The sequence below is a fragment of the Urocampus carinirostris genome, chromosome 16 (genome assembly GCF_059441175.1).
Source record: "Urocampus carinirostris isolate Australia breed hairy pipefish chromosome 16, RoL_Ucar_1.0, whole genome shotgun sequence".
In the NCBI taxonomy this organism is placed as follows: domain Eukaryota; kingdom Metazoa; phylum Chordata; class Actinopteri; order Syngnathiformes; family Syngnathidae; genus Urocampus; species Urocampus carinirostris.
Genome location: NC_142364.1, coordinates 19,362,613 through 19,384,630, shown reverse-complemented (window position 1 = coordinate 19,384,630; position 22,018 = coordinate 19,362,613). Strand labels below are relative to the sequence as shown.

The 22,018-nt window shown below is 39.5% G+C and overlaps 1 protein-coding gene across 1 annotated transcript; it reads left to right on the top strand.

Moving 5' to 3' along the window:
• Nucleotides 1-3,281: 3,281 nt before the first annotated feature.
• Nucleotides 3,282-21,784, top strand: mat2aa (methionine adenosyltransferase 2Aa). Its single transcript, XM_088356232.1, has 9 exons — nt 3,282-3,620; nt 9,889-9,966; nt 11,204-11,326; nt 13,492-13,604; nt 13,723-13,866; nt 16,172-16,390; nt 18,579-18,761; nt 19,656-19,789; nt 19,863-21,784. The coding sequence occupies exons 1-9, from the start codon at nt 3,317-3,319 to the stop codon at nt 19,963-19,965; spliced, it is 1,401 nt and encodes a 466-aa protein (XP_088212358.1). The 5' UTR covers nt 3,282-3,316; the 3' UTR covers nt 19,966-21,784.
• Nucleotides 21,785-22,018: the final 234 nt, after the last annotated feature.

Sequence of the window (22,018 nt, the reverse complement as noted above, 5' to 3'; positions counted from 1 at the left end):
AAACAAAACAATATTGATTTGAATAATTAGCAAAAATACATAAGCTATCATATAAATGTGAATTTTTTTGAAGACTCAGAGGTCGAGAAATTCATATTTATTTTACGTAATAGGAGGCTCACCTACAGGGAGCTTGCCCGCCATCTTGCTGCTAACAGTACCCTCTAAGACACCGGTGTCAAACAGGAGGCCCGCGGGCCAGATCAGGCCCACCAATGGTTTAAATCCGGCAACACAACAGTGAGAGAAGCGCAAGAGGAAAATGAACTGTAGTTTTAAATATTTACATCGGATGTCACCAAAGCCAGTTAACACTTGCAAAACAATTGTGGTAGTATTTCTCCATTTCTCTCTGACTCACTTCTTTCTTATTTATTCCTCCCTCTATTTCTTTCTTCTGTTCATTCTCTCTTTCTCTCTCTTTCTCTCTTTTCTCTCTTTCTCTCTTTCTTTTTCTCTGTCTTGCTCTCTTTCGATTTTCTCTCTCTAATTTACACTTTAATTCTCTTTCTTTCTATTTTTCTCTTTCTTTCTCACCCTCTTTCTTTCCCTTTTTTGACCTCTCTCTCTCTCACCTCACTTTGTCTCTTCTTCTCCTGCTGACTCTTTCTTTCTGTTGTTTCACTTCTCTTATTCTTTTTATCTTTCTCTTTTTTCACTTTCTTTTTCTCTCTATATTCATTTCCCCCTTCTTCTCCATTCATATCTCTATTCTGTTCTCTCTTTTTCTCTCACTGTTACTCTGTCTCCCTTGTTCTCCCTATCTGTTTATCGCTCTCTTTTCCCTCCCTCTCTTTCTCTGTCTTTTTCTCCTTCTCTCTTTCTCTTAAACTTACTAGTCCGGCCCCCGTGAGATTTTTTTATAGCATTTGTGGCCCCCAGCTAAAACGAGTTTGACACCCCTGCTCCAAGAGCTAATACCCTGTGAAAAGCAGAGCATTAAACGAAGAGCGGTTTAGTCGCTTTGAGTAGTTTGTATTCTTTCTGGCGCTTTTTGCAACACTCATTTTCGGTTGCACTATACAATACAGCGACATCTTGTGGTCAAATATTAGACAGGGACCGAATAAAAGTTAGCCGAGCCTTGTACTTATCCAAAATATACCTATACATTTAATAAAAATGGGTAACCCTCGGGCATATTCAGTATATGATGGTTAAGAGCAGGGGTGTCAAACCTATTTTAACTCGGGGGCCACACGATAGAAAAAACATTCTTTCGGGGGCCAGACTAGTAGGTTACAGAAAAAGGAAAAAATAGAGAAATAAATAAGAAAAGAGAAAAGGAGAGGATGTGGGACAAGGAAAGAGAGAAAAGATAGAGAGAGAACGTGAGAAACAGAAGAGATGAAAAGAGAAAATAGTGAGAGAGGGGGAAAAAAGGGGAAAGAAAGAAATCTAAAGAGAAATAGAAAGAGAGAAAAAGAGAGAGAGAGAGAGAGAGAGAGAGAGAGAGAGAGAGAGAGAGAGAAATACAACTACAGTATCTATGTGAGAGGCATCTGGCTTCGGGAACAATATGGATTTGAACATGTAGCTCGTTTTTCTCTTGCGCTTCCCTTAGCGTTGTCTCGCGGGCCGGATTCAACCCCTTAGCGGGCCCGATCTGGCCTGCGGGCCGCCTGTTTGACACCCCTGACCTATGTCAATTAGAGAGTCATCATGTATGACGTATAAAAGGTGGTGTGCGGACATCAAACTTTGTTACTCTTTGCCTTAAAATCATAATGAATTTCTTAGACGTGCTACAATAAAATCCTCTTTTTTCGTGTTTTGGGGGTTTGGGTTGCCCTTTGGACTATTCGAAACAGGCCTTTTAATGTCATGAAACGGATCGGGAAGCAGGAAGTAGGAACTCATTCGCGTAGACGTCCTCACACTTTAATTGAGAAAGAAAAGTTGTCCGAAACACAAACGGGCCAGACCAAAAAACAAAACGGGTCAAACACAGGCAAAACTACAACTAGGCATTTCCAGAATTAAACAGAACTTGCAGGAATGTCTCAGAATGCTACACCAAAGTGCAACAAAGTCCAAAAAGTATAACCATGCATAAAGAAGTTTTCAACAACGATCTGGCAAAGCGCAGTTTAAAAGAGGACGTTTAAGTACCCACAGGAGTACTGTAAATTCCGGACTATAGAGCGCACCTGATTATAAGCCACACCCACCACATTTTAAGAGGAAAACCGATTTTGTACATACACAAGCCGCACCTGTATATAAGCCGCATGCGCCCACATTTAAACATGTAACCCAAACCCGACTTCAAGTCCCGCGATTGAAACTAAATGTCCTTCATTAAAGTCCACAGTCCAAAAATCACAGCCGGCAAAATGAACGGAAAATAATACCCGTACTTAAGGTTTGATGCAGACCTGCAGAGTCCGGGTCCCGTTGAAAGTAATCCAAGGAAAGAAAGTGTATATTTCCAAAGGTAAAGGTGGGAAAAATATATCAGATGAACACATTTACTCACGCAACTCCTAACCAACTTTTTACTCCCTCTTCTTTCCTTGTTTGTCCCTCACCTTTAGCGGTCCCCACTTAAACCCGGCTCCCCGCGTTTGTTCCGCCCTTCACTTTTTGTTCACTCGTGCAAAACATATTAGAGTATGTGCCTAAAATAAATACAAATAAATACCATACAAAAATATACAGTTGCAAATACATATTATATATGGGTTACACATATTTACAAAGAAAGACGGTACACCGAGAGAATTTTCAAAGCTTTAATAATAATAATAATATAGCTTTCATCCCAAACTGTGCCTGTGACAGGGCAGTTAATGGTAGCAACACTCGAGCGCCGCTGGCGGCCGTTAGAAAAATTACATAAATTGGTCGCATCACTGAATAAACCGCAGGGTTGAAAGATAGGGGGAAAAGTAGCGGCTTATAGTCCGGAATTTACGGCAATCAGAAAATGCGAGTCAGCCGGTGTCAAGGGGCAGTGCCAGCTGGGCGCCATGGCAACCGTGCGGAACCTGACATTTTACAATTTTTGAGCTACACTAACAAAAAACTTCAATGACGAGCATTAAGTCTCCCTCTTTCTCAAGGTTTCTTCATTTTCCTCAAGCTGAAGTTTTTCCCTGCCCTCATGTAGGTTTTAGATCAGGGGGTGGTCTGTGCACTTCTTGTAATTAATTGTAATACAAACAGGACTTAACTTGACATTCAAAGGGGGGAAAATATCTAAATCGTGTGAAATCGGTGTACACGTCACGTTACGGATGAGCCTACCGCGCCGTGTTTACATGCGCACACCCATCTGCGCACATGTTAAAACTAGCAAGTTAATAGGCCGTTCATGATCCTGCCCCCTTTCTTGAAACGACCCCAAGAAGTCCAACCAGTTCGCAGAGCTTTAACAGCGCCGCGTCGCCTGGAGAACAACGCGGGGTTTTCGCCAACATTTACCCGGTCGGAACCGCGTACAAAACTACTAACCACGCCGCGTTTCCGCTTTATTGCTAAGAGGCTATTCGAACGGCTAGCTTATCGGCTAACAGTGAGAAAGATGAGCGGCCAGCTGAACGGTTTCCATAACAACTCGGCGGTCCACGACGATTTCTTTCTCTTTACGTCCGAATCTGTCGGAGAAGGACATCCTGGTAAGTTTGATTATGGTTTTTAATTATATTTTTACAAAGTAAACTCATAGTTTTAATATACACGTGAACGACACAAGGGCACATGGCGTCTCCTTTGGAGTTTTCACGCAACTTTTTATGTCTGTGAAACACATATTGAACATGTGCCGTTCTCCACCACATACACTAACCATCTTTGGCGGTAACTAGCTACCCAAGATAGTTTGAAGTTTGATACATCCATTATCTGCACCGCTTATCTTCAGTAGGGTCGCGGGAGTGCTGGAGCCCATCCCAGCTATCTTCGGGCAGTGGGCAGGGGACACCCTGAACTGGTTGCCAGGCAGTCACAGGGCACACAGAGACAGACAACTCACTCGCTCATTCACACCTAGGGACAATTTGGACCAGCCAATTAACCTGACATGCATGTTTTTGGAATGTGGGAGGAAACCCACACAAGCATGGGGGAGAACATGCAAACTCCACATAGGAGGTTCGATCTCTTGACCTCAGAACTGTGCCGCACATGCGCTAACCACTGCACTGCCGTGCTGCCCAAGTTTGATACGAACAAATGTCAATCAATAATACCTCTTTTTATTGCCGTTGACTACGTTTTGTGTTTTGCTACCCACTGCAACATTTGTTACAGCTTGGTCATCTGGAAGCTTTTTGTGCGGCCCCATCTCAAGGTTTTTTATTAGAATAGAATAGAATAGACCTTTATTGTCATTGTTACAAAATGGGTTAACATATCGTGACAACAAAATTGGGCATGACACTCCAGGTTCACACATTCACAGTGAGGTAAAAAAAGCCAAGAAGATAAAGGAACAGAGAAGATAAGGTTATAAAACAAGGAGGATAAGGTTATAGTTATAATTTACACAATTTTTACACAAGAAATGTCGGCATGTAGGATGTTACATACAGTTTGGTATCGTAATACAGTTTGGTATCGTAGGGGTTTGTGCAATTATGCATTTGGTGCAGAAATAGTCATCATAGTGCAAAAAATAGTCAACATTGTGCAAGGTGAGCAGTAAACATAGTGCAGTCAACATGTGCAAGAAACATAGACATGAGTACCATTTTACGTTCGTATGAGGTAGTGTTTTTGCAAGAGTTTTTCAGTTTTTTGTGCGGTTTCTGTTTAGGCTGGTAATGGCTCTGGGGAAGAAACTGTCTCTAAGTCTGTTTGTTTTTGTTATGTATTATCTTCATGTTGAGGTTTTTGAGTTTTTCCTTGCCCGCAGGCCGGTCTCAGACCAGGGGATCGTGTAATTATTGCCTGTGCAGATCTTTGAGACATTTGCGTTTAAGGCAATTGACACATTCGAGGGGAGTAACTATCAAACCCGAAATATGTAACCCATGACGAAGAAATAATTGGGTTATGTCATCATGACATTGTAACTCCTACCGTTTTCACCACTCTTCAGCGTGTTCATTTCCTCCTTAATAAATGTCACTTTGCCTTCATTTACGTCATTGTTTTTTTACGAGTGCCCTCAAATTGCAGAGTAGTTTCCTGTCACATTAACTGGGTTAAAGCTTTGAAGTTTTAACACATGCATTAGTAATTATTTTCTCGCTGTTGTCATACTCACACTACTGCCATAAGTGTCAAGTCATGTTTATTTGTATAGCCCTTAATCACAAAGAGTCTTAAAGGGCTGCACAGACCACAGATTATTGCAAACCACAGACTATTATTACACCATCCCCTGATCTAAAACCTACATGAGGGCAAGGAAAAACTCAAAAACCAACAAGAGGTAATCCCCCTTCCAGGATGACAAGGCTGCAACAGATGTTGCAATAACAAATAATACACGGATATTGTGAACATGAAATATAGGTTGTTCATATGCTATAGAGTAGAAGTGTGTTTTAAGCCTAGATTTAAACAGTTCCACTGAGGTTGCAGATTGAATCTCAGCAGGGAAAGCATTCCACAGCACTGGGGCCCGAATGGAGAACGTTCTCGAAGTATTAGACACAACTGCTTTTCTTTCCTTAAAACTGCTATGGAATTAATAAAAATCTACCACTTTTTTTCAATTTTAAACTACATAAAATAATCTTAAATTGAGACCAGTATTTTAGCTAACAGCTGCTTTATTTCGAAGCAGGTATAAATCGCTCCAACGATCGCCTTCGATTTCCATTTTTGGTAAAAGCTTGCCGGTTTTACACATGTAGATTTTGCTGTCGTTTTATTAATTAGCTGGGGATGGATTGTGTTTCGCGTGTGAGATTGGGTGTGCGATAAAATCTACCGCTCTGTCATGTCAAAAGTTTGGCATGTTTGTGTCATGATCATAACATGTACATTCTTGTCAGACGTGCACTCTGTAAGAACTGCAGTGTTTAAAGGGACAGTGGAACTGCTATGGTTACCCCCCAAAAAACAAAAATATAAATATAGGCTGGGCAAAAAATAGGAGAAAAATGTCGCACTTTGATGATCACTTTGAGCTTCTGTAGTTTGTATTTTCCTTTTTAGCACTTGTACTTTGTTGCACTTAATTTACAATGCAATACAGTGCCATCTTATACTCAAATAATACACACCGTCCTCTAAAGTACTTTCGTGTCCTTTAATTGTTTTAAAGCTTCGAATTTTCTTTCTCATAGAGTATTATAATTTTTAAAAATTCTTTTCAGGGATTTTTTAAGATTGATCTTCTTAGTAAGAACTACAATGTTTAAAATTAACTACAAAATAAATTCTGAATTTGTCAGAGTAACATTTGAATAATTTCATTTCAATGATTAAGTAAATAAGAGGGGTGCTTGAAACTTTTTTTTCTACGGCCAATAAATGTTTAGCAGTCTTTCATAGGGCTAAATTTGCGACACATTTGACAAAGTAAATGCAACAATTATTTTGTACTAAATTTGGTCCATGGTTGATAGGCTAAACACAACCAATTTTAGACAACTATCCTTGGACAAAATCATGGACGAAACAGGATTTAGCCCAAAATCCACCGTTCAAAAGATGTGCTGGCCCAGTTAATACTGATACCACATACTGCATAAGTAGATAAGTTTCCCTGCCCAAGATTTCCAATATGATACTTTTAATAAGACATTAATTTAATGACAAGTTATGAAATGAAATGAAATGATCTGCATTTATATAGCGCTTTTCAAGTCAATGACTTCCCAAAGCTCTTTACAATGTGCTCCACATTTCCCAATAGCGGCCTTGCAGCCATGTAAGGCGCTAACCTGCTTATTGGGGGTAATAGGGGCTCAGTGTCTTACCCAAGGACACTTCGACATGTAACACGGAGGAGCCGGGATTTGAACTGCGATCTTCTGATCCCAAGACGAGCGCTCTACCTCCTGAGCCACTGCCGTTATCATTCCTTCAATGTTGGGTTCCTTATTGGTAAATGGCTACACCAAGGCTATCATAAATGGTAAATGGTCTGCATTTATATAGCGCTTTTCAAGTCACTGAAGACCTCCCAAAGCGCTTTACAATGTGCTTTACACTTACCCATCCACACACACACACACACACACACACACACACTCACACACCGATAGCAGCGACAGCCATTAGTTCAATGTGGCAAAAGAAAATGCAGGTTTTTTTTTGTTTGTTTTTGTCATTTTGATGTTAAGTAAATCCAAATTTTAGTTTACTGGGTAAAATATTAAAAACCTCTTTTCTAAATTAAAGTATTTTTTTCTTTTCAAGACTGTTGTGGCCACACTATAAACACTGAATTTTACTGTCGTTCATTGTTTCTATGAAATAAAAATATGAAGGTTACGTTTCTGTTCAATTGTTTTCCGATATACAGTTAACCATGCAACAAGCGGGAGAGAAGATGCACCTCGCTGGTGGGACCGGCCCAGAGATCTAATGCCGGATCGAACCCTAAAACCCTGTCGCGCAAGACAGAGTTTTATTTATATTATTTTTATTTATGGACTTGCAATAATGGTATCAATATCTTCACAACAGGCATTAAAATCGCATTTAGTAGATATTCACCGTTTTTGAAGTCAAAACAGATGAATTGTATAGATCCAAGGACAACATTTTTGGAGTGGGGTGCGGGAATTCTGTGATAAAGCGGAGTGGATCTGGTGTTTGAGGTAAATCATTGTACCTCGCGTGGGCAGTCCTACTGTATTTGTGTGTAACGTGTTGTAACAATTTGTCTTACCATTATCACACTATTTTCATTCACTGTACCAAAGACTCATGTTAGAGAATGGAGAAAACATTAAGTCGTCCCGAAAGAAAGAAATAAACCTAAAATAAGCACAACAAGGGAAACAACTCTTTGATGTATCTGATGATGAATTGGAATTTGAAAGAAATGAAATAAATACTGCACATTGTAAATTTTTTTGTAGGTATTGTGTTTATAGTTGTCAATGGATTTTAATCAAGGCTGCGTGTATTCAACAACGTTTGTCACTTTCAGTGCTTTTTTTGATCTGAGAAAAAGTTTAAAAAAAAAAAAAAAAGGAAGTATACTAGGGGTGCGCATTATACACAAATACATACAGTATTTCTTCCTCACAGTTCTAACCTTTTTTGACCCATTCTCATGGCTTTCAAAAAAGATAGTATCAGCTCTCACGCACACCTTGTAAATGCACACATAATTGTCAGCCTCCTACTATACAAACACTCCCTAGGTGTCTTTACGAGTACAAATTATGATTATCCGTCTTTGACATCTCCAATCATCCATCCACTCCTCAAAATATGTTAAGGTTTACCTAAATACCTTTCTGCAGAGGGTTATCCGTGCTTACATTGACCATTAAAGGCCCGGTCACACAGCCTTTCACGGGCGTATCGAGGCTGAATCACGGCCAGAAATTTCTGCCCGTGAAGCAGACGTTGTTGGACGCTTTTGAGATTGCGATAAAGACGAGATACAGCCGTGCTTTACGCGCGGTAAGAAATTCACACGCGGTTGGCCGTGCGAAAAAGTTTTGCGCTGCTCAAAACTTTAGACCACGGGTAACCACGGGCGGCACACCGATGCCGCCGCGGTTACCAGCGATAAGGACGCGGAACAGTCGCCGGAAGGACACGGAACAGTCGCCGGCCAATTTTGCACATTTTCCACCGCGAGCAACCACGGGCAAAAAAAAATCGCAAAATTTTACCCGCGATACAGACGCAAAAAAGGCTGTGTGACCGGGCCTTAAAGAAGACAAAAAACTCAGAAACCTCGTTGTCCTGATAGATTGGGATCTGACTTTCATCAAATAATTGCCGTCTGACAAACCAGATTAAAGGGATGCACGCACGCTCCGAGAGGACTACGAAGAGCCTGGTCATGCTTTTATCTCCAGGAGACGTGATTATGATAATGGTGCTCACAGACTGTAATCCCCTCAAGTGAGCATAAAACAGACACAGCTCATTCAGGGATCTGACCAGAACATACAGATAGGAACACTATGTTTTTTTTCGTTAAGGCGTTGCTCATTTAAGTCCTTGAATACATTAAATAAATGCTAACGATGTACAAACCCAGTTGTCCTTGAAGGTGTGCAGACTGACTTAGTAGTGCCCAGAGGGTAAGGTATAGATCGTTAATCCGGATCTAGCTGTAAGACCTTTTTTACATTTTTATTTATTTATTTATTTTAATGGAGTAGTGTTCATCCACTGCTGCTAAAACCATGCATTTGGATCATAAACTGAAGATCACATAGGTCAAATCAATGTGACATTATTGATTCCAGCCAGCGTGTCAGCCGCATGCACGCACTGCGAATGTGATTGAAAATAAAAATATTGGTTTGTTGTATTTTTGTTTCACGGATTTCAACACAGTCTTGTGACAGTTGTTGCGATGCACAAACAACTCTGTGGAGTGCAGCTGGATAAACATTGACATTTAAACTCCACGTTTAAGGTCCCACGCGTGATTTTCTCTTATCTGGTGTGAGAAGACGATTCACTAGTAACTATCTTCATTTGAAACCTGGAATGTCTCGATTGAGTTGACAAATCTATAGGAGACAGCAGTTTCACCTGCTCAAAAGCCGAGTATACTTGGAGTCTGTAATAATGTGTATTTGCAACACGTTAAGACCAAGGAAAAAGGCATTCTGCTTAAATATGATTAAAGTTGTGTGACAACTATGAAGGTACGGATGAAAATTGATTTTAAAAGCTTCAAAAAAAATAGTTATTTTTATTGTTTAAAAAAATGTAATTAGCCACAATAACAAGACTGGTTTGATTCTATTTACACCGAACATCTTAATGTGCTTTTTCTTTCTACAGATAAAATTTGTGACCAAATTAGTGATGCTGTTTTGGATGCACACCTTGCCCAAGACCCAAATGCCAAGGTAGCATGTGGTAAGTTCTTTCAGTTAATGATAAGACCCAGTTCTGATAAAAATGTAGTTTTAATCTCTGTAAGAACTGTTTTTCTGTGTTTTTTTCATCACTAGTCCAATTGAATCGTCATTGTAGTACAATTTTGGTTGTATTATCACAACTTCAATTTTATACTGGTTTAATACTTTTATCAAACTATTAGGATTCGAATTGTATTTGTCATTGGAACCATGTGTTTTATCATTGGTTATTCTCTGTATGAGTTATTTTAAAATACTGTTGAGGAAATGTGTACGTTTATTGCTTTAATCACAAAAAAACGTTTTGGAAAAGATGTTTCTTACAACAAAGGCACCAGGATCTTTTTAAGAAGCTCTAAATTCCACTTCATGCTTTTTTGAATCATGAAATGAAATGATCTGCATTTATATAGCGCTTTTCAAGTCAATGACTTCCCAAAGCGCTTTACATTGTGCTTCACATTTCCCAATAGCGGCCGTGATCTGTGCAGCCATGTAAGGCGCTAACCTGCTTATTGGGGGTATTGGGGTTTTAGTGTCTTACCCAAGGACACTTCGGCATGTAACACGGACAAGCCGGGATTCGAACTGGGATCCCTTAATCCTAAAACGATCGCTCTACCTCCTGAGCTACTGCCGCCCCATTTAATGAGGACGGAAAATGTCCTGCAGCACAAATTCCCAACGTCAACGCCTTTCTTTTACTAAAAGTTTTCCTATTCCTTTTTTACTTTTAACGGTATGAAAAAGTGTTTTCAGTTCCTTTTCAGCCCTCCTTAAAATGTTCATTCTAAACAGGCCTTATGTTCTGCATGTTTTAACGCTAAAATGTTGTATGTATTTGTTTTTTTTAACGCTGTTGTGTTTCTAGAGCAGGGGTCTCCAACGTGGTGCTCGCAGGCACCCGGTAGCCCCCTAAACATCTGCGTAGCCAGTGTACAGGTTCTAAAAGTGATGAGTTATTGCAATTTTCTAGCAAATTTGAACTTATAACTGACTTGTTGTTTTAGTGGTTGACTTAACTTTTAATTATTACAACCTGGTAATAACACAGTAACAACAGAGTAATAGCATAAGTTGGTATTTTAGAAATGTATGTCATAATGGTAGCGCTTTGCGCAAATCAGTAACAAAAAGCAGCTTTCAGCTTTTAAAAATTGTGGCCCCTGTTCTAGAGTGTATTACTGTACGTGAGGATGTTTTTAGATTTAAGTTAATCTCTGTCACCCTACCAGAGACAGTTGCTAAAACAGGGATGATCCTGCTGGCTGGGGAGATCACCTCTAGAGCTGTGGTCGACTATCAGAAGATTGTGCGTGAGACAATCAAGCAAATTGGCTATGACGATTCTTCAAAAGGTAAACATACAGTGGTGTTCAAAATATTAGCAGTGCAATGTGACTAATCAGAATATCCCTGGTTTTTAGTACAACAAACCAGACCCAGCAGTCACAATAGGCACACTCTGAAAGCTGTGCAATTAGGCAAATAGTTCAAAGGGGTGTGTTCCAAAAAATAGTAGCGTTAGCTGTTGACTGTAAGAACTCAAACTATTTTGTATTTCCATAAAAAGGTAGGATATAGCAATCCTAATATTTAGTTGCATGACCACAGTTTTTTAAAACTGCTTTACATCTGTGTGGCATAGACTACACCAACCTGTGGCACCTCTCAGTTATTTTTCTCCACAATTGCTTAACAATATTCCACAATTGATTTATACTTCTTAGTTTTGCTTCACAAACAGCATGTTTTAATACCACCCCCCAAGTTTTCGATTGGATTGAGATCTGGGGATTGGGCTGGCCACTCCATATTATTAATTCTGTTGGTTTGTAACCAAGACTTTGCTAGTCTACTGGTATGTTTGGGGTCTTTGTCTTGTTGAAACACATTTCAAGGGCATGCCCTTTTTAGCATATGGCAACATAACCTGATCAATTATCTTGACATACACAAACTGATCTATAATTCTTATGTATGTGGTCGCCATAGCGATTATTCAAGGTTGGAGTTTAGAAAATATTCCACTAATTAATGAAATAACAAAATGTTTTCTGGGGATATGTTAGAGCACTCTACCACAAAAAACAATTATTATTTAACAACATGTTTGTCTGACGAACAAAAAAATCAATAAACACATTTAAAGTGGTCCTTTAATCTAGGGGTTTTAAAGCCGTTCCTACTTATAGTGACAAAGACGAGAGAGATCGTTTTTGGCTTTATAATTACCATATTTTCCGCACTATAAGGCGCACCGGGTTATAGGGCGCACCCCGAAAAAATAGTTTTTGGTCCTATTTTTGACATACATAAGACGCACCAGATTATAAGGCGCTACAATGGGAACGTTGACAAAACGGATAGTTCAGTCCAACTTATTACCCCCTTAACATTCCGAAAGCTTGCAAAGACGCAAATACGTGTCGAGAACACGTGCGGATGCAGTGTCCGTACGATGTCACTCAAATGCATCGTTCCATCATTCGGAAGGTTAAAGTCTTGGGATTCAAGAAATGCCAACCATTCCTTAGTTTCTATTTTCTTTTTCGCTCGCAACTTTACTGTGCATATGACAATAAACACTTGGAATTTAGTTTAATTTAAAAATAGACACTCCATTCCATCCATTATCTGCAACGTTTATCACAGAAACATCGAGTTCAGTATGAAACAAGATACAGGGATAATATAAAACCCGGAGTAGCTCACCGAAGTTGTGTTCATAATAATGTGCAGCCAATGTCCTCTTATATCCGTGAGTGTAGTAAATCCAGGAGAAAAAAATATTTACAAATACAGAATAGTAAAAAATGCTTTCTGTATGCCGTCAACCACGTGCTATACACATTCATCTTTTTCGGCCAATTGCAGGCTTTGTTTTGCCGTTTAAGCCAATGCCAGCCTGTAAATGATAAAAAGGATCCGCCCTTTGACCTCCGAATAACTTTAGCCAATAGTGATCGATTCAACTGATGATTGACACATCTTTTTCGGCCAATTGCAGGCTTTGTTTTGCCGTTTAAGCCAATGCCAGCCTGTAAATGATAAAAAGGATCCGCCCCTTGACCTCCGAATAACTTTAGCCAATAGTGAATGATTCAAATGATGATTGACACATTGGTTAGCCAATGAAACGCCGGTAAATAAATCCCAGCATACACCCCGTACTACTTGGCGTTCGGGGGAAAATCTAGTCGGCGGCTGCAAGTTAGTTGGAAGACTTTGCGACTTAATGTTGATCCATAAATAAGGCGCACTGTATTATAAGGAGCATGGTCAGCTTTTGAAAAAAATAAAGGCTTTTAGGTGCGCCTTATAGTGCGGAAAATACGGTAAACTCAAAATACAGTAACCGCCATGCGCTTGGAGCTACAAATGGTACTGAAGAAATAATTGATCAAAAGTATTCAGAAAAAATATACAAGATCATCGATTCATCCGCCGGCCTCTCTTTTTGCGACAGAGCATTGACATTAACGATTGACCCAAATGATCGAGGCTTGCTATTCAACTGTAGGTTTTGACTACAAGACTTGCAATGTGCTGGTGGCGCTAGAGCAGCAGTCTCCTGACATCGCTCAAGGCGTTCACTTGGATCGCAAAGAGGAGGATGTTGGAGCTGGCGACCAGGTCTGATTCCCGCTTCACCCAATGTCGTGCGATTGTGATCAGTGATCGATTCCGACTGGTGTCGACCCTCACTATTTCCGCTCTGAGGAGTGACTGATCCCAGTGATGACTCCCACAGGGTCTGATGTTTGGCTACGCCACTGACGAAACGGAGGAATGCATGCCTCTCACTATTGTCTTGGCCCACAAACTCAACGCCAAAATGGCCGAGTTACGTCGTGACGGAACGCTGCCGTGGCTCCGACCGGATTCCAAAACTCAGGTTGCATACAAACTATGAGTAGTGTTTCTGTCTGTACATTCAAAAGAGGACAATTTGGGATTTATTCATCACTTTATAAAGTAATGTGTGAGTTTTAAAAAAATGTGCTTTACATTTTCTGCTCTACTGCAGTGCTCTGCAGCCTTTTCTGGACCACGGACCAGTTCGTTGTCTGGCAATTATTTTACGCCCGGCTTAAGGCAGCATTCAACATGTTTGTACTTATATAAAATACTTACTATGATAATAACAACAATTATAAGATTTATAATATTAACGTTATTAATAATAATGAGTGTAAATCCATTGTGTAGTCATGTGGCGTATTTCGATGTCCCCTTAACATCAGACCAAAATCACATTCATTTTCTGAACCATTTACCCCGTGGGCCGGTTCCGACCTTTTGGATGATAGTATCTGATCCAGCATAAATTTCCGAGTCTGTCTTAAAAAAGAAGCAAGTCCCTAGGTAATTTCTACCAAAAGGTATGATTTCTTTTTAAAATACATTTAACGAAATACTCTCTCGTTGGCTGCTAGAGGGCAGTGTTGAGTTTGTAAAGTGCTGTGTGTTGGTTCTTTATCCACTCCTGTTAAATAAAGCAGTTAACACATATCATGCCGAGCATAAAAATAGTTCCCCCCCTTTTGTTGTGAATAAATGCATACAAGCCACCCTATTGTAATTAAAAAGCAGTAGATTTTTATCGTGCGCTCTACATTTACACGCGAAACACAATCCGTCTCCAGAATATAAAAAAAAGTGCTTGTTTAAAACTGGAAGTAGCAAACTTACCAAAAATAGAAATCTAAACCTATCGTTGGACGCGCAGAAGGGTATGTACGTACGGGTGCTTAAAATCCTTAAAAATAATTGAATTTTAATGTTGTATTTTCAAGGTCAGGCAAATGCTTGAATTTTGGGTGAAGTGCTTTAAAATGTTGGAAATTATTTCAATCGCCGCGTTTCCTGGCAGTCTGACTCGATAGACCTGGCTTTTAAATAAATCAAAATAAAAAATAAAAAAAGTGTGTAGAAATGACGCCGATTGTGTCTCCAGTCCTCGTTATCGAGTTGTCATGTGTCGCATCATAGGGGACAGGTTTATCAGACTAGTCATGGGAAATCGGTCTCTTTTTAGAGATGCGGCTCTTTTCCGCTTTTTGTGATAAATTATAAATAATAATAAAACATTAGGCACCAAATTATTTAATACTTAGTCTTTTCATATGTTTTTAAAAGTGAGACTTAGTCGCGCTTCAAAATAACGCAGCTGTAGATCAAAATATTAGCCTCGAATCAAGATTTTTGTTTTTCAAATTTAAGAAAAAAAAAGCGCTAAGCGATTTTTAGAGGGCGAAAAGTGGTAGTGTAATGCATAAATTGTGTTGTGTTTAGAAAAGTTCCTCATCATCCGTGATTATTATATGTAAGGTAGGTTACTAATTTAGGCTGAATGACAAATTATAAAACTAAAAAACAAAGCTTAAAATTTGATGTTAACATTCTTTTACTGATCTGGCCTGTCTGAGAATAGAATGTATAGGTTTAGCTCCAAAGCCAAACTTAGCTTATCCTAACAAGGAATCGCAGGCCCATCCCAGCCATGTTTTTGGATGGTGAGAAGAAACCGTATTTACAGGGGGAACAGGCAAACGTCACACAAGAAGATCAGTAGCTGAAATTTTATTCAAGAACTCCTAAATGTGAAGTGCACGTGTTAATCGCAACAGACTCTGGTCCCTATTAAAAACATATAACGCAAAACAGCACAGCGATCCACCTGCATAGTAGTTAAAAATAAAAATGTGCCATATGAACCTCCCCCACAAAAACCTTGATGGTGTGTTCTGTGTGGTGTTCTTAAATTGGGGCATACTCCAACTTCCTTTGCTAAAGTCTTCTAGCAGGATGAAGTTGACCATACTCCACGCTGATTGATTACAAGCGCAAAAGTTTGGTTTGATTCATCCTTCACTGTGTCTTTGGCAGATGTGAATCCTTGTTCTCAACGAGACAGTTACACTGCCCTATAGGCAACTCCACAATCAAGCTTATTTTAATTCAAACCAACCACCTCAAAGACCCGCTCAAAGTTCAGTCTGGAATGTAGCAGTGTTAGTAAAACAAGAATAGGTAAAAATAAATAAATGAATAAATAAAAATAGAACTTGTTTTTTTTTCTGTGTGGCCCGGTACCAGTTGCAGCTCAGTAGTTGCTGCCCACTGCTTTACTGGACCTGATAAAACATAGTTGGCTTCATTTGTCCCTGTCTTTGCCCATTTTTTTCTCTTGCCAACAGGTGACGGTCCAGTACAGACAGGACCGAGGTGCGGTCATTCCGATGCGCGTCCACACCATTGTGATTTCCGTGCAACACGACGAATTCATCAGTCTGGAAGAGATGCGTCAAAGTCTGAAGGAGCAAGTGGTCAAGGCGGTGGTCCCTCTACGCTATCTGGATGAAAGTACAATCTATCACCTGCAACCCAGTGGTCGCTTTGTCATTGGGGGCCCACAGGTAAGACATGATACATAAATGATGATTGTTATCATATTGTTGCCTTTGCAATTATTCCTAAATATGTTATGCTTCCTTTAATCAGAAGATTGATCACTAGTTCACTGCCATCCCAGTTAGTATATCTTTGACGTCTATGTATCTATCAGTGGCTCTGAATTAAATAATTTTCTAATGGCATTTTTACTTGAGAACATACTGCTTTCACAATTCAAATACTTGTTTATCTTGAACAAATAAGCTTCACATCTTATACCATCCCCCTAAGCGCCCTTAAGAATTTCACATATATGCACGCGGAAAAAGGCGCTTGTCAGAGGCTGCAATGATGATTTCAACCAGAAGATACATAGAATACTTTGAAGTTACGATCACCAATTTAAATACATTAATTTTGAACATATTCTTTTCCTCATAAGTCCCATTGTTGTTGAAGTATTTTAAGATGTATCAGGATACTTATGTTGTCCAAATAAAATTTGTGCATATCATTAATGATATATCGTGGGGGTGGTGTTCCAATGCGCAATAACACTAGCTATCAGTATTTGGGGGAAAATGTCAAGTAAACTGATACAATACTCAACTTCAAAGCTGCCTTCAATAACTATACCAACAATACATAAGCCCTCGCCCACAAAATAAGGACTTTAAATCAAATTCCTAATTCTATTTTTGCTGAAAATTGCATTAAATAATTGTATATACAGTATCATTTGTAAAATTTTGATTATTTTTTAAATTTCATTACAAAACAGTCACTAGCAGGGTTTTAAGATACTGGTACTTGCTACAGTCTCAAATCTTAATACAGTCGCCCCTTACATACGAGATTAATTCGTCCCCGGATCAAGCTCTTTTCTAGAATTTCTCGCATTTTGAACACATTTTTCCCATAGAAAATAGCTAAAAACCAATAATACATTCCCGGCCTCCCAAAAACATTCAAGTTAACGCTAATAAGGTTTGATACATCTCCCTGATCACTAAAAGCCTATTCAAATTGTAAGTGAACACAAAAATTGAGTAAGAGATACAGCGTATGCATGCGATGAGCAGTTTCTAGCATTCGTCCCTCTAGTGGTAGTGTCTGGAAATTGTTATACCAGGAACTTTGGAAAGTTTTTTTGCTTAAAATCAACTGGTGTCTACATAAATATCTGGTATTGGTATGTAAAAAACAAAGAATATATCTGAGTAAATATTGCTTCTCAATTATTTTGTTATGCCCCCCCCCAGGAAAAAAAACCCTGTTTTGCTGAAGTAGGAGTCAAAAGTGGGATGATTGGTGGCAATATTTAAAACCCAGGACGTAGGTTTGGGGTGGGCAAAAAATAAGTCTAGCATTAAAGGGGAAAGGCAGAATACATTGCTACTCTGCCTCAGCATTTCAGGCGAGAATGTGGTTTAACCATTTCTGCACTGCTAGGTGAACAAGACGTTGATAAGTCAACCTTTAAGGAAAAAGTAAGTTATTTAATGTGATCACATAAGATTGGTAGAGACAAAACACTGATCGCTTGATATTAGTGGGGGCACGTCACCTCTGTCCATGCCAAATCTACCCCTTTTGATTGGCACGTTTTCGCTGAAAAAAACCTCAAACAGCTTGTCTGTGGGATTCTCTGTGTAACTACTTTAAGTGACATATCAATTCATCTGGCTTCATGCTGTCTGCTGCCAACATTTTTAGACACCATAAGAACCAGGCATTTATTTGTCTCCCATCCTAGTCATCAAAGCGCTACATACACTTCGTCATATTTTCTAGGCTTTTCGGGTAACTTTTGTTTTTCTCTTTATCTCCATCTCCCTGTGCCTGTCTTCTTATCCCTGGTAACTATTTTTTTTCATGGTGTCACTTGAGGGTCTACTACACTTCATGTCTACACTTCATACTCATGCAATGTGCAAAACGTGGATGCTCAGCGCAAACAAAACCCATACACCAGTTTACGCACACTCTGCCAATGAAAGCGCCACTGCCCCCTAACATAGTGGAAGTGCAAATTGCATTTTATTCTCGTACAGCTAAAAAACAAAACACATGCCGCTATTTGAGAAGCACTGTGTTTCAAAAAGACCACTAATCAATTATTTACCTTTATAATATGATATGCTTTCTTGAGTTAAAAAAAAGTTTCTATTCTATTCCATCATGTTTAACACCATTTATATTTCTTTTCAGGGTGACGCCGGCCTGACCGGGCGCAAAATCATTGTGGACACTTACGGGGGCTGGGGTGCTCACGGAGGTGGCGCTTTTTCAGGCAAAGATTACACTAAGGTGGACCGCTCGGCAGCTTACGCCGCTCGCTGGGTGGCCAAATCACTGGTGAAGGCAGGACTTTGCAAGCGTGTTCTGGTTCAGGTACAAGTCTAGCATAACGTAGTACAGAGGTCGGGAACTTTTCTGATTCAAAAGAGCCATCAATGCAAAATATTTAGGGTAAATATCAAGACAAGATTTTTAAAAAGGTTGCTACTCTTAATCTCCAGACAAAAGCCAACTCTTCAGTGTGCCATTCGGTAATTTTATGAAATATATGAAATGATGGTAATGTCAGGGCCTGCATCTCATATCAACAAATATGCCACTTAAAATTTGCCTCCCTGCCACAGTTACTTATTATTGTTGACATTTTTCTTTTTTGTCATGCATTATGATTTCAAAACAAGGTGCGAAGTGGGAGTTCTTTGGTAAAAATGTCACCAAATACTGCAAACGAAAAGGATACGGATTTATTTACCTTCAGCTATGTGGACATGGTCACTGTTCTAACCTAAGGATCGAGTGGTCATTATTTGTCTTCCATTCCATTTTTTTAAGGGTTAATCTTCAACATTTTTTTAAATTTACAAACACTCGTCTTAAATGTCCACAAGCACATTGATCATTTGTCAATTTTTAAGAACTTGCGCAAACTACACGCTTATGAAAATAACCAATAAACTGACAAAAGCGGATGTCGGACACTCATGCATGTTGTGATGCATCTCATTGGCTAAAAACATGGAAATAATCCTAATGATATATATACATTTTTAGCCATAATGGTAGAAAAGTGCCACAGTGCTCCTGCCGCTAGTGGTGGAAACGCAGTATTGCACTCCCGCCATTGAGGCATTAAAATAGTGAATAATATTTCCAAGCCAGATCTACTAATGAAAAGAGCCACACCTGGCTCGCGAGCCATACGTTCCCGACCCCTAACATAGCATATGAAAGTCCGGGGCTAAAACACTTTCTGAAAACCGCTCTCAGGTGTCGTACGCCATCGGGGTGGCACACCCACTTTCCATCTCCATCTTCCACTACGGGACATCCCAGAAGAATGAGAGTGAGCTGCTGGACATCGTGAGGAAGAACTTTGATCTGCGTCCTGGAGTCATCGTGAGGTAAATTTCCCTTTTTTTGGTTTCGATTGGAATCGCAGGCTCAAGATTTGTAACGTTTTGTTTTTTATGGTAGGGAGCTGGAACTAAGAAAGCCAATCTACCAGAGCACTGCCGCTTACGGGCACTTTGGCCGGGTCCTCTTCTCATGGGAAGTTCCTAAAGAGCTCAAATACTAATCCCTCTTCCTGTTTCTCCCTGCTTTTCCGCATTTTCCTCGACACAAACTAGCCCCACTTCCAGTAGGTACTTCACTTGGCAACCGTTTTGTCCACTGGTTTGACTTCATTTTTGTGAGAATTCCCGTAAATTCCAGACTACAAGCCACTACTTTTTTCTCTCTATATTTGAAACACTGCAGCTTACAATACAATCGGCTTGATTTTTTTTTCATTATACGTGCAGGAACGTGTTACTAACTAATGAGGAGTATTCAAAAAAATTCGGGCTAAACGTTACGAAGCTACTAACAGCCTTTAGGGATCAGCGTTTTCGTCCACACTCAAATATCCTAATAACTAACACTACTTTTTGGAAAGATTCTTATAATTCATGTATAATAAGTATTTTTTGTAATAGTAGCAATACTTGGTCTCCTCAATCACTTTGTCACGTATGCAAGGGATTATAGACTTTGGAACCGTCGCATGGATCATCATGCGACAGGCTCTTGTGATTGTAACGAGGTCTAAATTTTAGTCAGTACAGTACATTGAGTTTTGTTTTGAGAATGTTTTTGTTGCACTCCTGCGTATATGTCAATGCCAATTTAATTAGTATTGATTGCTATAGTTGATTGAGATTGACAGCCGTGGACACAGTCCACAAACAACTGTCTTAAGCGTGGGACAATGTGTTACTTTTCTGTACTGGACATTTCCCCGCTATTTTAAGAATGTAAGAAATGGACGTAAATGAGTCTTATGTTTATGGCCGTTCAAGCCCACGGCTTAAAATCTAGTGCGACTTGTACAAAAACAAAGCTGAGTTTCTTGAATTTACACATGCAGCCTTTAATAAGGTGCATTCTGTAGTCTGTAATTTATGATGGTTTCTGCTAAAAACACTTGAGCGCACAACTGCCTTGGGTTCCTTCTCCGTGCTGTCCCTTCACGCCATTTCTGACGTTGTACAGAGAAGTCAGAAGCTGCTAATGACCGTTTTGACTGTGTTGGGCTTCACGTTAACTTCACCTTTTTTTTAACTTATTTTATTTCGTCATTATTATGAATGTCAGGGAATCACTCTAAACAATGTGAAGTTGGTGTCATTTAGCTTACCTTGCCTGTTGCGGGACCAGAATTGTTGCCAACAGTAACTGAATAGTTTATTTGTGTTTCGGCTCGTTTTGAACTGTTGATCTGAATTTGCGATAATTGCCTTACGCCCAGCTAAATTTGACATGTTACGCCGCCAAAATATTTATTTATTCAGGTTTTATTTTGTATGTCAAGCAAAGCTAAGCTAAATCTAAAACCATGTTCACTCCAAAGAGATTTTTCATCTTGTTCTTGAGATTTTCAGCATTTTAAAATGCTCTTGGCCCCTTACCAAAGACAATCTTGTTGATATGTGTCAGTAAAGTTTTACAGGGATTATCAGGCCATGTGAGGCTAAACTCTGCTTCCGCCTAGTGGTTTCCAAAGTTTACAAAGAAACGTTAGTTTCACACTCACGAATAGATTACATAAAGTAGTACATATACCTGTACTGAATTAACAGATTAAAAGAAAATACTTCCTATTACACCCATAAAGTTGTGAGAGACCCTAATTTGGTTGGTGTTGTACAGAGAAACCAGCCTGTTTACGTAGGATCTCCATCAGTTTCTTTAATCGTGAAGAAGTTATTGCTTGCCGGTAGTTGTAAGTGCCTTTATTCCTCATTTTTTCACACTCCTTTTCCTTAGTTGTTCACTGTTGCACCCTTTCAACGTCTGACCTGCTGTTGATCTCTCCTCTCAAACCCTCAAAATAAACTGTGTGCTCTGCACTTGTATTACGTGTTCCATCTTTTCTTTACACAAACGCTCCCAAACTTGCGAACATTCCAGTTACGAATAACTGAAGACACAAACCTTTTTTTCGGGGAGTCGAAAGATTCTTGGACGTTGCTGTAAGTTAGATTTTGTATTGTACACCTTTTTCAGAGTACAGGACATTACTGTAGTGCTTCTTTCCGCCGCTACCGGCGTGTGGCGCTTTGAGAGCTCACTCAGCATCCAACCAGAAG

Coding starts and splice junctions, on each gene's coding strand:
- mat2aa (XM_088356232.1), top strand. CDS start 3,317: ATGATCCTGCCCCCTTTCTTGAAACGACCCCAAGAAGTCCAACCAGTT. Junction 18,762..19,655: donor GCAAGCGTGTTCTGGTTCAG/GTACAAGTCTAG, acceptor AACCGCTCTCAG/GTGTCGTACGCCATCGGGGT. Junction 19,790..19,862: donor CGTCCTGGAGTCATCGTGAG/GTAAATTTCCCT, acceptor TTTTTATGGTAG/GGAGCTGGAACTAAGAAAGC.